The following is a 15,111-nucleotide window of genomic DNA, read 5'->3' as shown; positions in this document are numbered from 1 at the left end:
GTTGGGTGTTTCCTCATGATATTAGCTGTAAGAATAATAATCTATAGTATCTTGCCCAAGCAACCTCTTGAACTCCTGCATTACCACATTATGATTTGAATTAGTGCAATCTGAAAACTTTGTATTGTGAAGGGTAGAAGAAAATGCCTAACACTAGCAGTGCAATTGATTTAAACCTAAGAAACACGGTCAATGATTGGGATATGGTTGGAAAATAAAGGGAAATGCAACATAAACTATTTTCAGCGAAGATGCTCTATACGTACAAACCTAATTAGCCAATAAAATGGAAGAATATTTACTTTAATGGGAAACTGAAAACTGAAGAATTTGTTGGTAGATTAGGGAAAGCAACAACCAAATTTCCAGAAGTTCCAAAGTCTTCATGGTGAAAAAAGTGAGATTTACATTAGTTGTGAAAATGCAGGGTGTAAATTCAGAAATCTGAAGTTTCAGTAGCAAACCTGGTATTTTTGAACCATATAGGCAAACTGATTTTGAAGCACTATGGATGTTGAAGGGAATATTTCTGCTTGATATCTCCACTCCAAGATTCAGATGATCCTTTAGAGAAAGTGCCTAATTTGGAAAGAAATGGAGATTTCATTAACTAGCTTAGGATAATTGAATGTACATGCTTTTCTAGTATACAGAACAAGCAATAAATAACTACTTAGTTAAAAAAAAGAAAAATCGGGCACCAGGAATGATTTAAACCGTAAACAATTTTTTAATGGCTTTTCAGCTATGGGAGGAGCTGCAGAACTATTTTATCATGGCAATCAACCTCAAAAGTAATATTTGCCATACCACCCCAAATTATCCCGTTCAGCATGTATCGTACCTTACCTGGATGGAACGATGCGAAAGAATTTCATTAAAGGCCCATACCAATCCGTATGAATCGAGGCGTACCGAGTTGAATTGGGGTATGTGCCAACCCATAGCACCTAGTTTCAGCAAGTACCATGATAAAAAACGAGAATAATGGCTCGAGACTTGTCTTGGTATGGGATGTGTACCGAATAGTACTAAGTACTGAACGATACCATACCAAACTATTAGTGTGCCATCATGAGACGCGATGCAGAGAATGTGGACTTTGGTGAAAAGCAAACAAAATGTCAATAACTAATAAAAAATAATTTGTAAACCAGACTAAACAATACAATCGCACCACAATTATTGCTGACTTCTAATGAACCAAAACATTTGATGTGTTGTTTTATTATTAAAAATTGGTCTTGGTATTTTGTTAGCATAGCAATGACGAAATTGTTGTTATTTTTGTTCTTTAAACTAAGATTGAAGAAATTCTTATTTTTTTTTAATGCAGAACCTGTTATTCTGTTCGATTGTTAATCCTCTTTGCATTGCTTGTTGACTGGTTATTATCTCTATCATATGAGATTTTTAGTGGATGCTAAATAAATAACCTAAATAATACGTAGTAAATCATGATTCAAGAGATGATGACAACAATGATGATGTATAAATCATTCTTTCTATTGTGTCTTGGGAAAGAAAGGCATGTTAAAATTAGAAAAATTCAGATATGGGAGCGCTAGGTTCGTCATACCAGTCAGTACTGTACCATACCAGGCATACCATACTGTACAGGTAACAAACCGGTATGTTGTCTTGTACTGTACCGTGACTCGGTACACCTTGCCATTTTGTACCGTACTGCATACTGACATTGTAATAGGTACTGGCATGGTCTGCCGATTATTGATCTCACTCCTTTCTTTTTCAGGCGTGCCTTGGACAGAAGAACATCGGAAATTTCTAGCTGGACTTAAAATGCTTGGTAAAGGGGACTGGAGGGGAATACCAAGAAATTTTGTTACCACTAGAACTCCAACTCAGGTAGCCAGTCATGCTCAGAAATATATTTTTAGGCAGAGTAATTTGAATAAAAAGAAGCGCAGGTCCAGCCTTTTTGACATCGGTATAGGTGATCTAGTAAGTCTCATTCATTCAACTTATTAGCACTAGTTGACTAAAATGTATCAAATTTTCAGTCATTCTATGAATTGTTCATATTCATTTACTGTGTTGTTCTTCACTTCTTATATTATGATAATCACTCTATTTGCAGGCTCTTGTACCTGAAACTTCTACCCCACCATTATCATCCAAAAGACCTTGTGAAGTTAGAGAAGAGATTTATCATTATCTCCAAGAAAGTTATTTGGTAAATTCTGAGTTCCCTCTCATGTCCATACAAATTTTTCATGTTTATGAAAGTAAACATTCACCAATTCCCTAAACTCTTTCCTACAAACTACATGAACAGGTTGTGAGATTTCTTTCTTCAAAATGGCCATAATTTTTTCTAAGTTTCTTTTGAGCTATCTACAAGCGTGAACGTGCTCTTTTTTCTTCTCTGGAGCTGCATCGGAAGGTACAGAGGCATCCCTTGCATTGCCTTTGATCAAAGATTCGAGAGAAGCACCAAACATTCACAATGTCAACAACAAGGTTGGGGAAACAAATATTGATCCTTGGACTTCTTGTTTAGGCATTCAATAGTTTTCTATTCTATCATGGAATTCATATACATTGCTGGTAAATTGGTTTCAGCAGGTGGAAATCTCGGGCAGCTTGATGGATCATACTTGTAGCTCCTCTACTAGATATTTCCAACCAGACATTTCCTTCATGCTAAGCTAGCTCAACTATATGTGCCCCAGATTTCCACAAAGTATCCTACAATGTGTCGATCCAGCCGCACCCACACTACCCAACTCAATCTACTACTGCTCCTCCAATACTAGAAAATGATAATTTGGAGCTCAACCTCCCAGCCAGACCAAATTATCTTCACTGAAGACAGTAGGAGTAGTTAGTGTCATTTAACCGAATATGTTTTATTCATTTGTTTCTCTTAGCTCTTATAATCAACTATTTTTTGTATTCATGCATTTTGACATGTTAGTACCCGGCAAGAAAACTCTTTTATTTTTCCTACTTTTGATTTGGATCAATAAAATAAGAAAAAGAAAGGATAGGTAAGTCTCCATTTGGGCAATATGTGTTTTATTTATTGTGACCGTCCAAGGCAACAATGACGGCAGCTATTTGTGTGGTTCTTAGATTATCTCATGTTAGTATATTGGTGGGTGGAAGTCCGTGGCTATGGACGATGAGATATGATGCAGATGGTAAAAGTTGCGGAAGAAGGGGGACTAGACCTTTAATATTGGAAAACATCTGAAAAGTTTTAGACCTGCAAGCTGTCATGTCATAGGATTACTCTTTTTTCCTGTTCTACTCTATGGAATCTGTTCTGTTTTGTTCTGGATTCCCCAACCTACTTACCCATTATTTTTTTTAAATAGCCCTTTTACATTTATATTGTTTCCATACCAGGAGAAATAGTTAATATTCTTGATGTGAGTACTGTGAGGGATTTGAAAATATATACTAATTGTATGCATACATTCCTACTTGAGCATGTGTCCCAGTTGGTGGGACTTCTGTTTTTAAAGAGGTGCTACAAAGCTGGCGTCAGTTTGGATCAGACGTAGCCCGCTGCTCTCTGAATTCCTATTGCTTGGAGTAACAAAAATTACCTTGGAAATAAATTGCATTTCATAACAGAGGAAAATTCTGGAGTCACTGTTCTGATGTTGGCTTAGCTTTCAATTTTGGGCACGAGTAAATGAACATCTTACTTTGATTTTTTTTTTTTTTTTTTTTGCTAGACCGGGTGATTCATACAACATGTGTATGGATGCACCAAATAAAATCGGAAAACAAAATATCATGGAGCTCCCGAGGCAGCTTCCCATCCTCCACCCACAGGGTGCTATTGGCATGGTTAGCCACGTAGGTGGCCACCCAATCCGCAGCCCCGTTGACTTCTCTAAACACATGCTTCGCCTGGACAACCCTTCGTTTCTCATCATTATTCAAATATCGCGAATCAAGGGATGGTCTTTGATTTGATATGCTGTTTAGTTGCCTTTAAAAGAGTAAGCTGCCAAGCTATTTGCTAAAATAAACTTGTAGGTGTCCTGACCCTTCCCCTCCCTGAACAAATAACTGATTAGTTCTTGGGCAAGCCACCTCTACCGACTGCACTCCCTTCGTGAGCTAATATGACCTCTCTCTCTCTCTCTCTCACACACACACACACATGCATGTAGGGCATCCCTAGGGCTGCAACTTGGGTGGGTTAAGTCAGCTTGAGGGCAAACCCTAATCGAAACTTACCATCATATATTCCAGCTCTTAACTTAAACTTACCTTAATCGAAACTTACCTTCGTATCGGGTTTGTTGGGTTATGTTGTGCCATGTTTATCGGGTTAGATCCGACAAAAAAGGAATTTTACAAAAGAAAAAATATTTGGAATGTTTTTTATGAGATCAATATTTGTTAAATTAAGGCATTTGAATCCTGCTCCCAAAAACTATTTTGCAGCTAAAGAAATTTCCGTTACCATTCTGGTTCTCCCAATGTTTTACTACCTCAGATTATCAGCCTGATCTTGACATGGGAGACAGGGAACATTGGAACTCCAGGTGCATTTATCTCATAATTTATTTATTAATAAATCCAAATACAAAGATATATTTACGACCAATTATTTATATACAACTCTGTGCTTATGTTTCCATCCCTTAATACAATAGTCAGAGAGAAACCTAGTAAATGTCATCAAAACTTCAACAAGTTTTAGCTGTCTCTGTCATCTTCGCTAAGGGTTTAGCCGTAAATCTAATAAGCCTCGAATTCGAAAAATGCCCAATCGTCATGATAATGCATAGAGAGATTGTGACCAACATAATTCTCTTTATCATTATTGTTACTATTTTCTAGCTGCTGCCTCTTTAAGGAACCTTGGTCAGCTAAATCCACATGATGGAGGACCCTATCTGATGAATGTGTGCTCTTATGGCATGATGAACCGGATGAAGATGCCAAGCTGGAAGTCGACGATCTTTGTGATCTACTAGGAGGTATGCGCCCATCAACTCTTCCTTTGAGCACCATCACGTCCTCCCAGATAACAGCTATTTCACCTCTGAAGAAGACAAACACACAGCACATGTAAGCAATCTTTAATTTCCACTAGAAATTGATATCACGTCCATAAAATACAGAATGTAAATTCCATAAAAAAATGCAGATTATCACCATGTTGTGAAAGATCTTTAGTTTGCTAGAGATTATAATTTTCAGGTAATCAGCTCAACATGAAGAACATAAAATTATCTGACACTCATAAAGTAGCTAAACAGAACTTTACTATGAATAATAACTAAGAGACAGTAAATGACAGCACAAAAACTTACTGTAATGCATCAACAATGAGACCACGGTCCATCAGGAACTCCCTCAACTGCAAAACAGTAACAAGAGCATTATAGCATGGCTGGTTTGTAGCATTCATTGCACACACACACACAGAGACATATATATATGGATATCATTTACTAAGATATTCAATGGGCACAAAGCATAATAAATGAAACCTTGGAGTTCTCCTCTGCTTGTTGTTGCAGTTTCTTTGACTCCCCCACTATGGTATCCATTATGAGTTCTTGTTCGCTAAGAGCCTTGCGAGCCAGTTCTTCTCTTTCAAGCTTTTCCTGCTCAGCTGCGGCCATTTCTTCCTCTGCAGCATATCTCCGTGCTTCAAGAGTTCGGCGTATCTAGTATGAGGTGAACAACATTTTGCATCTCTAGGTTAATTTTAACTTGAAAAAGACACGAGTGTTAACATAAAAAACAATATGCAAAAATTCAAACTTCTGGAAGTTAGGATTTGTTTGTTAACCATTAGTATTCAAATTGTGTAACATCAAATAAAAAAATAACATACAAATTCTTCTTGATGGAGACATTTAAAGTCAATATTTGAAGCAAAGGTTGAAAACCATCTGAGAGAATAGAAATAAGCACCTTCTTTGAGATATTGGCTAATAAAAGCTTAAAATATTATCTGACACCAGAGATAATATTCACACTATGAGAATTCAGCCAAGAAAGAAGTAGAAAAGAAGAGACAACATTAGATAAACAACACAAGATGCTATGCGGGCATGAACACCTTGATGTGCCCTGGAGTGTTCAGAACTCTCATGTTGTTAAAGAGTAATTACATGCAACTCATAAGGTAAGTGTGGTATGAGCATACCACTTACACTCGAACTCATGACCAGTGGAAGTTGGAACTAGGACCACACAACACTGTACCGAATGGATAGCAAAGGAGAACAGATGGTTAAAACAAATTCCAGATGTGCATTAGATCCCAATACAGAAGTGCTACAAAGGGTTTCATGATAAGGAATAAAAGTAATCAAACTGTGAAAGTTATTACTACTCAAAAACAGAAGAGGGGGGAGGGGAGGGGGAATGCTAGCAAGCTATGTATGAAAAAATTCTTGCAGGAAATAAGTAATATATAAAACAGGAGTAGCTTATCGATGTATTTGTTCCCCGTACATGCAAAACATCATCAAAAATAGTGGTCTCAAAACTTTCAAATGGTACATATACATGGGAAACCAAGAAAGTGGAAAATTGGTTAGCAAGAAGGGCCAAAGAGGCCACAGAGACTACTGTTACACATGGAAGTACATGAAAAGATGAACCAGATGAGATTGTACTAGTAGACGTACCAACTAACATGTTCCCATAGAAGTATCTGCTGTGATGCTTTCAACCACTTCGGTGTGCATCTCTGGGTGCACACATGAGAGAGTGAGATAGAGATAGAGATAGAGAGAGAGAGAGAGAGAGAGAGGAGGCAGGGAAGGGCTTTGTGCCCATTATCATATAAATGGTGCCATAAATGAATAGTAGCACCATAGATCAATTGGAAATGACATAGCATACTGTAATGATTAATGAAACAGGTCTCTTTCTTGAGCCTTGGTATGCATTCTGGGAGAAGACATATCAAGTTATCAAGGGCCTACTATACAATAATAGACATAAGGAGGGTTAAATAGAATAAAGAAACATTTCCAAAAGCTATAATTTATAACAATTATTTATTTTGTATTTCCAAAACTCATTTTAGTTGCATTCGGTTTGTGGAAAAAAGGAGGGTTAAATAGAACAGAAGCCCCTTTAATCCACTTATTTCACTTCAACCCACAGCTACCTTTTCCCACCTAACCTGAAGTAAACAATTCCACCACAGAGAGCGGAGAAGTTTATTCCAGAATAACATGGTTTAGGAGTAAATTAACCAATTTATTTCGGTTTAATCAATTATCAAAAACAGGTTGTCTTACAAAAGTCCTGTATATTACTTAGGACCTAAGTTAGACACCCATAGCAAATATATTTAGAAACGATGTTTTATATGGTCTATGGATGATTCAATTAGACAGTAAGAATTGGTCTCAGAGTCTCTCCGGTTTTCTCAGATTCACTTCTGCCAATTTGTAGTTTTAACTTTAGATCTAATTAGATCTTAACAAAGATAGACTTTAAGTAAACATCATATTAAACCATTATCATATCAAAACAACTGCTTTTTTGCATATGACAATGAAGACAAGGAATAATTTGACAACATTATGATACTTTACAAAGGTTTGAGAAATTACATCTTATGATGAGGATGCACAATGGTGTTTGAGAAAGATACTTGATCATGCATAAAGGTGGCAAAAAGAGAACAGCATAAATTGCATCTCGAAGACAGAATGTAAAAGGCCAAGCAACTTCCAGGCTCTGAGTGCCTAAAACAACAGATGGAGAACTACATGACTAATTAATATATTAGATCATGAAAGCAAGGTGCAGGTTTGACTACCCAAGGCAGATTCTCAAAACATAAATCGAAAACTGACTGTTTTGAAATAATCCAATTATAGCAAGGTGGGCAGTAACAAAAACATCCACACATACATCTAGTTGTGTACAGAACTACAGATGCATATATGTAAATGGATACATATATGTTTGTGCATGCACATGCGTGCACATGTATAGCTCCTCAAGAAGGGAAAGAAAAGAATATGACAGCTACATCATACTATGAATGTTTAACAGCAGGTCAACAAGTGACCATCTAGAGTGTGCTTAAACTACAGTATTAATTTGACAAATGTCCAATCAATGAAAGGATCAAACATTGAAAAAAATGACATCATGACCCATCATGGATGCATATAATCAATAGCTCTTAAGAAAACATAATCTCGTGATCCAATATATATTGCTCTTGGAGCTCAAGACAGGCTCCTACTCACTGGGAAAGGATCTATCATATTTGAATAAGAAAATACCTAAAGAACAACAAAGATTGCCAGTTCAGCAACTGAGAAGGCTTTGATCTATACAGTATTTAAGCTTATAAGTCTAACAAAACTCTAGTTCAATGGGTTTTAGGTCATGTGACCTGGACCAACAATCAGGTTGGCCAAATGGGATAGCCAGCTGGACCAATGTTAACTCTTAAAGGGTTGTTGCTTAGTATCTTGAATTATTGACTCTGCTATAAGTGTTTTGAGTGATTGAGTCCTTCCAGTCAGCCCAAAACTTAAAAATATTTTATAAGGTTATTTTTTATTATCTTAACTTTGATAAAAGTGTTATCTAATCAAGTGATTCAAGTCTAGTCAAGAAGAGTCTTCGACTTTCAAAAGACTCATCATACACATAACAAGCATGGCGATAATCTAGTGCTTTCACCAGTTACAAGCCATGCAATCATCTTGAATGAAACTAATCCATATTACCGAACACTATATTCACCATGGTAACAGAAATATATTTCACTAATGCATATTTGTGAGCCATAATGGTAGCCGACTAAGGCAGGTCCAGAATTCTGGTCTGTTGCCTACACCTTTCACCTGAGTCATTTGTAAACCCATGGTGGATAAAGGCAGAATCTGTAGAGACGACACTGACGGAATCTGGGAAGCCTCCATATTTGGAGGCATCTCATTATCAATTTCAAGTTTTAGTAACCATACTAGTAAACAAGAAATACCTACACAACCACAAAATTGCAGTACCTTTCAGCCAGTGAAGCATATAAAAACAGAAAAGCAACAAACAATTACTAGAAAATGTATAAATTTTTAGGTATGTTTTACTACACTGTTAAGATTCTCAAAGTTGCACCTTTCCTACCTTCTCATGTGGTCTTCAATGAGTAATACATTCAAAACATTTAGTCTACTTCCTTCCGCATTATATAACATTACAAGTGAAATAATCAATGCGATGTCAGGATTGGAGAATCCATCTAATGCATTCAAACATTCAATGAATTGAACTGAATAGGAGATACGGATAGCCACAAAAAACCTATCAGTACATGTAAGCATATCTTAATATGTCTAAAAAAACATAGCCGCATGTCAAAAATGCACCTCCTCAATGACTGAAAGAGATTTACTCCGTTCATCTGACAAACTGAGAAGCCGGGATTGAAGCTCCCGAGCTTCAGTTGCCAATATAGCCTTTTCACCATAAACTTCTCCTGCATGCTGCAAAATACAAGTAAAATGCTTCAGTTCTCCCTCTCAAGCAATCAACAAAACAAAAACAACAATAATGGAGACAACCAACCATGTCATTTGCTTCCTTTGCATGTTTCAACATCTGCTTGAGTTCCTCCACCTTGAGAAGAATATCTTGACTGGAAGTCAAAGCCTCCTCTTTGGTCTGTTTGGCCCTCTCCTCAAGAAACTCTATCTCTTTCATCAAATTAGTTACCAACTCCTTGGCAGACAGTAAGTTTTTCTGCACCATTTTCTTAGAAAAGTTAGAGAGCTCCCTTATAGAACTATGCAAGAATTTAACTAGATAGAAAAGAAAAAATTACCTAGAAAAACTGTAATTACTATAATTAGTTTTGTATACTTGCAACACAATTAGGACCTATTTGGCATCACTTGTATTTCTTCTTTTTCATTTTAAAAACAAAATTACAGAAACCAAGACAAAAAACATGCATGGCACTATTGTTTTTATTTTCAATATTTTATTTTTTAAAATTATTTTTAGCAAAAATGAAAGTAAGAAATTTTATTTTCGGTATTTTCAAAAACAAGAAACTCTATGTTTTTACCACCGCTACAGCCGCCACCATAACTGCTGCTACTGTTATCACTGTTGCTACCACCCTCACTATTGTAGCCACTATCACTGCTTCAGCCACATCAATGGCATATCTACCACCACCACCATCACTGCTGCTACTGCTATCATCACTGCCTGCATCACACCACTACCGCCATCGTCATTATCTCTACCACATTGTTGGTACCCTATCCACCAACATTGTCGCTGCAAAGCAACCACACCTTTCGATGAAAATGATAGCAAACAACACCATAAAGTTAAGATTAAAATCAAAGAAAAAATGCCAGAAAGAAAAAATATTAGGAGTCAAGGTAAATTTGGGTTTTCATGGCCTGTTTTGAAAAGCTGTCTATGCAGCAGCATGTGTGGATGCAGCCTCCTAACTACCCCACTTAGGGTGTGAGGACACCTTTGTATGTAGACAGGTTACGTAGTGGGCATCGAAGTGGCCAGCATAAGCCCAAGCACGGGATATGTTGCGCTCCACCTCCTCTACAATTATTCAGCTATTTCTAAATTTGATATCCAATCAACTGTTATTATGAATTTATTTATCATTTAATATTTTCTTGAATATCTACTGCATAGGCACCTGCTTAAGTGGCCACATACAACTTAGGCACTATTACCTCGACTGCCCACATGCCACAGATGCTTTTTGAAACCTGGATCATGTATTTTCTACTTCATGCATCATATTTAAGGTTAACAAAACTTCCACCACAATGGCCCAGAACAAATCACTTCCATCTCTATCAAGAAGTTCCCAAAGGCAGTCAGCTATTTATTGTGCGATAGGCAATCGATGAAAATAATGCACCTATTAGTTGCTTCATGGGTCCCAAAAGGATAGGAAAACACCATAAGAATGCCACTCTTTTTAAGCATAGGTTTGAGAGAGGACTATATGCCATTATTAAGAGCAGGTCTTTCAGCTTAAAGACTATAAAGACACATCTTACTTACTTCTTGCGTAAGAACATTAACCTTAATAGTTTAAAACTCCTGTTACATGGATCAGGGTGTTGACCATGCTGACCCCTGCTGCCCAGCACGTACTGTAACAACCTAGATTGGCATGAGACAGAGGTGAATCTCTGAGAATGCAATAGAGATAGAAGCTGATGATCCTTACTAATTTTATGTCATGATGTATTCCATTTCACATATACAATAACATAATGGCAAATGATAATAATATCAAGAACGCAAAATCATGGGTTATACCATCATAAGGCTAGATAAAAGTAAATTTAAGTGGTTAAGTGTCACAGGATAATTATTGGAAGATTTTGTCTATTAATGAGGTCTATAATGATTAACAACCTAAAAATTTTAAAAACTAGGCATCACGAATAGTTTCTTTCTTGCATAGCATTTTTTTTCAGTTAATATTCATTCCCTTTGTAGCATGACAAGGACATTACCGTCATCATTTTCATCATCTAGCTATGGTACAGAACTCTAAGTCAAGAAAGCTCTACAGAAGCATTTACCCCTTAATAATTTATTACACAAAGAAACTGAGTTACCAATGTCTTAACTAAAAATCTGTTATGCATCAATAGAATTTTTGGTATATTTTCTTGCTTTGCAGAAGTGATGTAATTGCTGATTGAAAATACTCCAAATGGCAGATGTGCTACCTTGTTGCTTTTGGCATCAGTAATGAATTCTTCCAGAAACTCAATGCTAACAAGATGACCTGATCGAGTAGCTAAAGTGGATGGTCGGTGGTTGTCATCAGCAGAAGGCAGCTGACTCTCAACAGCTAATAAAGCACCATTCTTGGATACACACCTTGACTGCTGTTGTTCATATTCACTACTAGTATTACCAGTACCCTTCTGTACTTCAGCTCCATAGTCCATAGAATCAGAGCTTTTGTCACAAACTGTTGGCAAGATATCTTGGCCAGAGATAAAAGTAGATGAAGCAGTATCATTAGGTTCTAATCCATATAGATCCAGGCTCCTAGCAGGTTCAACTGAACATTGGGACTGCTGCACTTCAGATTCACTTATATAATGGTTGATATCAACTTCTACAGCAGCTCCATACTCCATTAGATCTAGATTTTTTTCAACATTTGCTGATGAAGGATTCTTATCATTGGTATCAACAAGTGCAATAATTTTTTCAGCATTTAGCCCGTCATCGTTCACATTTTCTGCTACTTTCACACAAAACTGTAAGTGTTCACCTAAAGAATCTTGTTCAAGGTTGGCATTGGAGGTTAACTGGTCAGAGTTATTTTCATCATGGACATCAGAAAGGCCACCATCAACCATTGTTTTATACAGGAAGTTGTCAACATGAAGAGCACCATTTTTCAGATCAGAAGTTACACCAGTTATATTATCCACCAAATTTGGTAATGAATGTGGACTTGGATAAAGGTTTGCATCAAAAGATTCATAATGAGGCATGAAAAAACCAGGCTCCTTTGGATCACCTGCATATCCAATTTGTGAACCATCATCAACTGCTTCAACCATGCCTGATGAATTGACATCAGCAGAAGTATGATGAGCAGAATCTCTTTTACGTCTTACTAAATCTCCTTCTGTAAACAGAGTCATATTAACTTCGTCAACTTCCTCAAGTTCCACTGGAACAGCCTGCTTGCCTGGACCAACTACACTTTCAAACCATAATCTACCATTAGGCATGACAAGTAAAGAAACATGTAGATAACACACACATTTCTGCACATGCAAACAGTCATTGATGCACATATGCGCATATACATCCGCATATATGATCTCAAAAAAACACTATAGCCAACAACCCTCACCCCAAATATAGTTATAAAAGCAAATATAGTTATAAAAGCAACCCACAAAATATTCTCATAGTGCTGCAAGGCATAGCTGGTGCAGTGCAAAATTATAGAATATGGATTCAGAATAAGAAGGCATCATGCTGTTTTAATGCATCTGGTTCTGAAAAAGATATAGTAATCAGACATAGAACAGCAGTCTTGCCTTCAGCAGATAAATCTTCCATTTCATTTGGTAAAACATCTGTAAGAATAAATTCTACTGCAGCATCAACATCCTCAGCATGTTCAATGGCAGCAGCCTTTAGTATACGAAGATCAATCTGCAGAAAGGGAAAAAAGTCCGTCATTCCAAGGCATAAAGACAACCAGAATAAATTTTCAGAAGTACAATACCCTGTGAAGCAGAGAAAGGAAGAGAAAATGAGAAAAAAAGTAATTACTTGTGAAACAAAGTACATAAAATAAACATAAAAAAAATATAAAAACTATAATAAAATTGGAAAAAATATTTTTTTCCTCCTCCTCCTCCTCCTCCTCCTCCATGTCTTCCCGTACATATAAAATACATACATACATACATATGTAGACAAATTTATAGTACTTTTAATTGGTTCATTTATTCGAGTTGGAGGAGTAGCATATATTTATTTTAACTATAACTGTATGTGTTGATGGGTAGGATTGCTTATATTTGATTCAATGTATAAGATTTGTCCTAATAGATTCAAGTGTCCAGATCTGTTCTGAACAGAAATTATATATCATTGGATAGCAGACTAAGAGAGACTATATGAGTTCTTTTTCTTTCTTCTATTGTTTTATTCTTTTTTTCCCCAGCAAGATATGCTCAAAACAATCATAAGTTGTTTTTTTTTTTTTTTTTTTTTGCAGTGGAGAGACATAAAATTCTTTTGGGCATAGACACATGAGGCATGATGGAGAATAAATACTTCAGTGGGAGTTTTAGAGTGGGCTGATTGAAGTGAGAAGATTGAACATTGTGTTCATGGCTTGTTGAGAGGTTCTATTTCTCTTGTTTGCAGATCGAAGTGCATGATATTAAGCTACAATTAGCATAGAATAAAAGCCATGAAGAAAGCTTGTTTGCCATGGAATGGATGAAATTCCTTTGGTTGAGGACTCTTGACAGGTGGAAAGACTGAAACCAAATTTGTTTGAATTCAAAGGGAAAATCAGAAATCATAAAAAAACATCAAGTCAAAGCCAAACTTTAAGCGATATTGTTTCTTGGAATTCATCAAAAATCGATCATGCTTAAGTTTATGAAACCCTCATTGCACTTTCTAGGATCTTATTGTTAAGAGAAATAACCAGTCCAGGGTTTCACGACCCTCGAATCAATTTACCAGGGCAAATTCCCCTTAGATACAAAAGCACCAATTTCTACCCTTTTCTCAATTGTTTAAACTCTATTCAGCAATTATACAAAAACACATTACAACTGACAGCAATTAAAATTCAAAAAGTTGAAAAATACATGAATTCGATGATTAAAAGAACAATAAAAATTAAAAAAAAATGATGACTTACTTGCGGGAAAACCTCCTGCAGTGAACCAAAAACAGACTGGAAAGTCATCCCTGATAGTTATCAGCCTGCCAAAAGTAAAGGAATTCAGAAGGTTGATCAACAAATATTGCAAGACTGAAAAGAAAAACAGAAAAAAAAAACGATGATGATGAGATCAAGCACAGCTGGAATAACGGTTAACAGCATCAGCAACTATAGATCCCAGCTAAAAATCTCCAAAAAGAAAACGACATAAAAAAAAACCTAAAATAGGAATAAGATCCGAAAAAGGTGGTAGTCGAACAGAGTAATCAAAGAACACAGAGAGTGAGAGAGTGAGGGGGAGAAGAAGGCGAACGAACCAAGCGTTGGCGATCAAAACCCGGGTCGATCGAGACGGAGAACCCTATCGAAAGCGGGAAGGACCATGGAACGAGAAGGAAGGGGAGGGGAAGGAGAGCGAAGCGTCCGTCCCGGGAATCTAAACGATGCTTTTTCGCATTTATTTAAACGGAGGCCGAGGCCCCTCATGCGTTTTCTTGGTCTCTGGGGGAGGATTTAGTGTAACGGTAAATGGACGATTAATAATAATAATAGCTCCTACTCTGGGCGGCTGCCACCTGTTCAACCATCGGATGGAATGAACTGGATAAAGACATGGACATAATTAATATCTAACTTATATTCGTACCTAATTAAAGCAAATATAAATATATTTGATATCT

The 15,111-nt window shown here is 36.7% G+C and overlaps 1 protein-coding gene across 2 annotated transcripts; it reads right to left on the bottom strand.

Moving 5' to 3' along the window:
• Positions 1-4,533: 4,533 nt before the first annotated feature.
• Positions 4,534-15,079, bottom strand: LOC103718060 (uncharacterized). 2 transcript variants are annotated; one of them, XM_026808835.4, is made up of 10 exons: positions 14,749-15,077; positions 14,408-14,472; positions 13,059-13,176; positions 12,620-12,709; positions 11,718-12,526; positions 9,556-9,729; positions 9,357-9,473; positions 5,487-5,666; positions 5,307-5,353; positions 4,534-5,035 (listed from the first exon to the last, which is right to left on the bottom strand). In XM_026808835.4, exons 2-10 carry the CDS (start codon positions 14,453-14,455, stop codon positions 4,729-4,731), a joined length of 1,890 nt encoding a protein of 629 aa, XP_026664636.4. In that variant the 5' UTR covers positions 14,456-14,472; positions 14,749-15,077; the 3' UTR covers positions 4,534-4,728. The 2 variants fall into 2 exon arrangements, with proteins under 2 accessions (XP_026664636.4, XP_008804923.4); XM_008806701.6 differs by having other exon boundaries at positions 11,718-12,709; positions 14,749-15,079.
• Between the last annotated feature and the right edge of the window lie 32 nt (positions 15,080-15,111).

The sequence above is a fragment of the Phoenix dactylifera genome, chromosome 17, assembly GCF_051530095.1.
Source record: "Phoenix dactylifera cultivar Ajwa chromosome 17, Ajwa_hap1_PhDact_Kaust_v1.1, whole genome shotgun sequence".
NCBI lineage: Eukaryota > Viridiplantae > Streptophyta > Magnoliopsida > Arecales > Arecaceae > Phoenix > Phoenix dactylifera.
This window is presented reverse-complemented; position numbering and strand designations above follow the sequence as displayed.

What these genes read in the sequence shown, in the direction of transcription:
- LOC103718060 (XM_008806701.6), bottom strand. Translation starts at nt 14,455, where the DNA reads ATGACTTTCCAGTCTGTTTTTGGTTCACTGCAGGAGGTTTTCCCGCAA. An exon ending in CAAAGGAAGCAAATGACATG is followed by an intron (nt 9,474 to 9,555) that starts GTTGGTTGTCTC and finishes TGTATTTTGCAG; the next exon opens with CATGCAGGAGAAGTTTATGG. An exon ending in AAGCAGAGGAGAACTCCAAG is followed by an intron (nt 5,354 to 5,486) that starts GTTTCATTTATT and finishes ACTGTTTTGCAG; the next exon opens with TTGAGGGAGTTCCTGATGGA.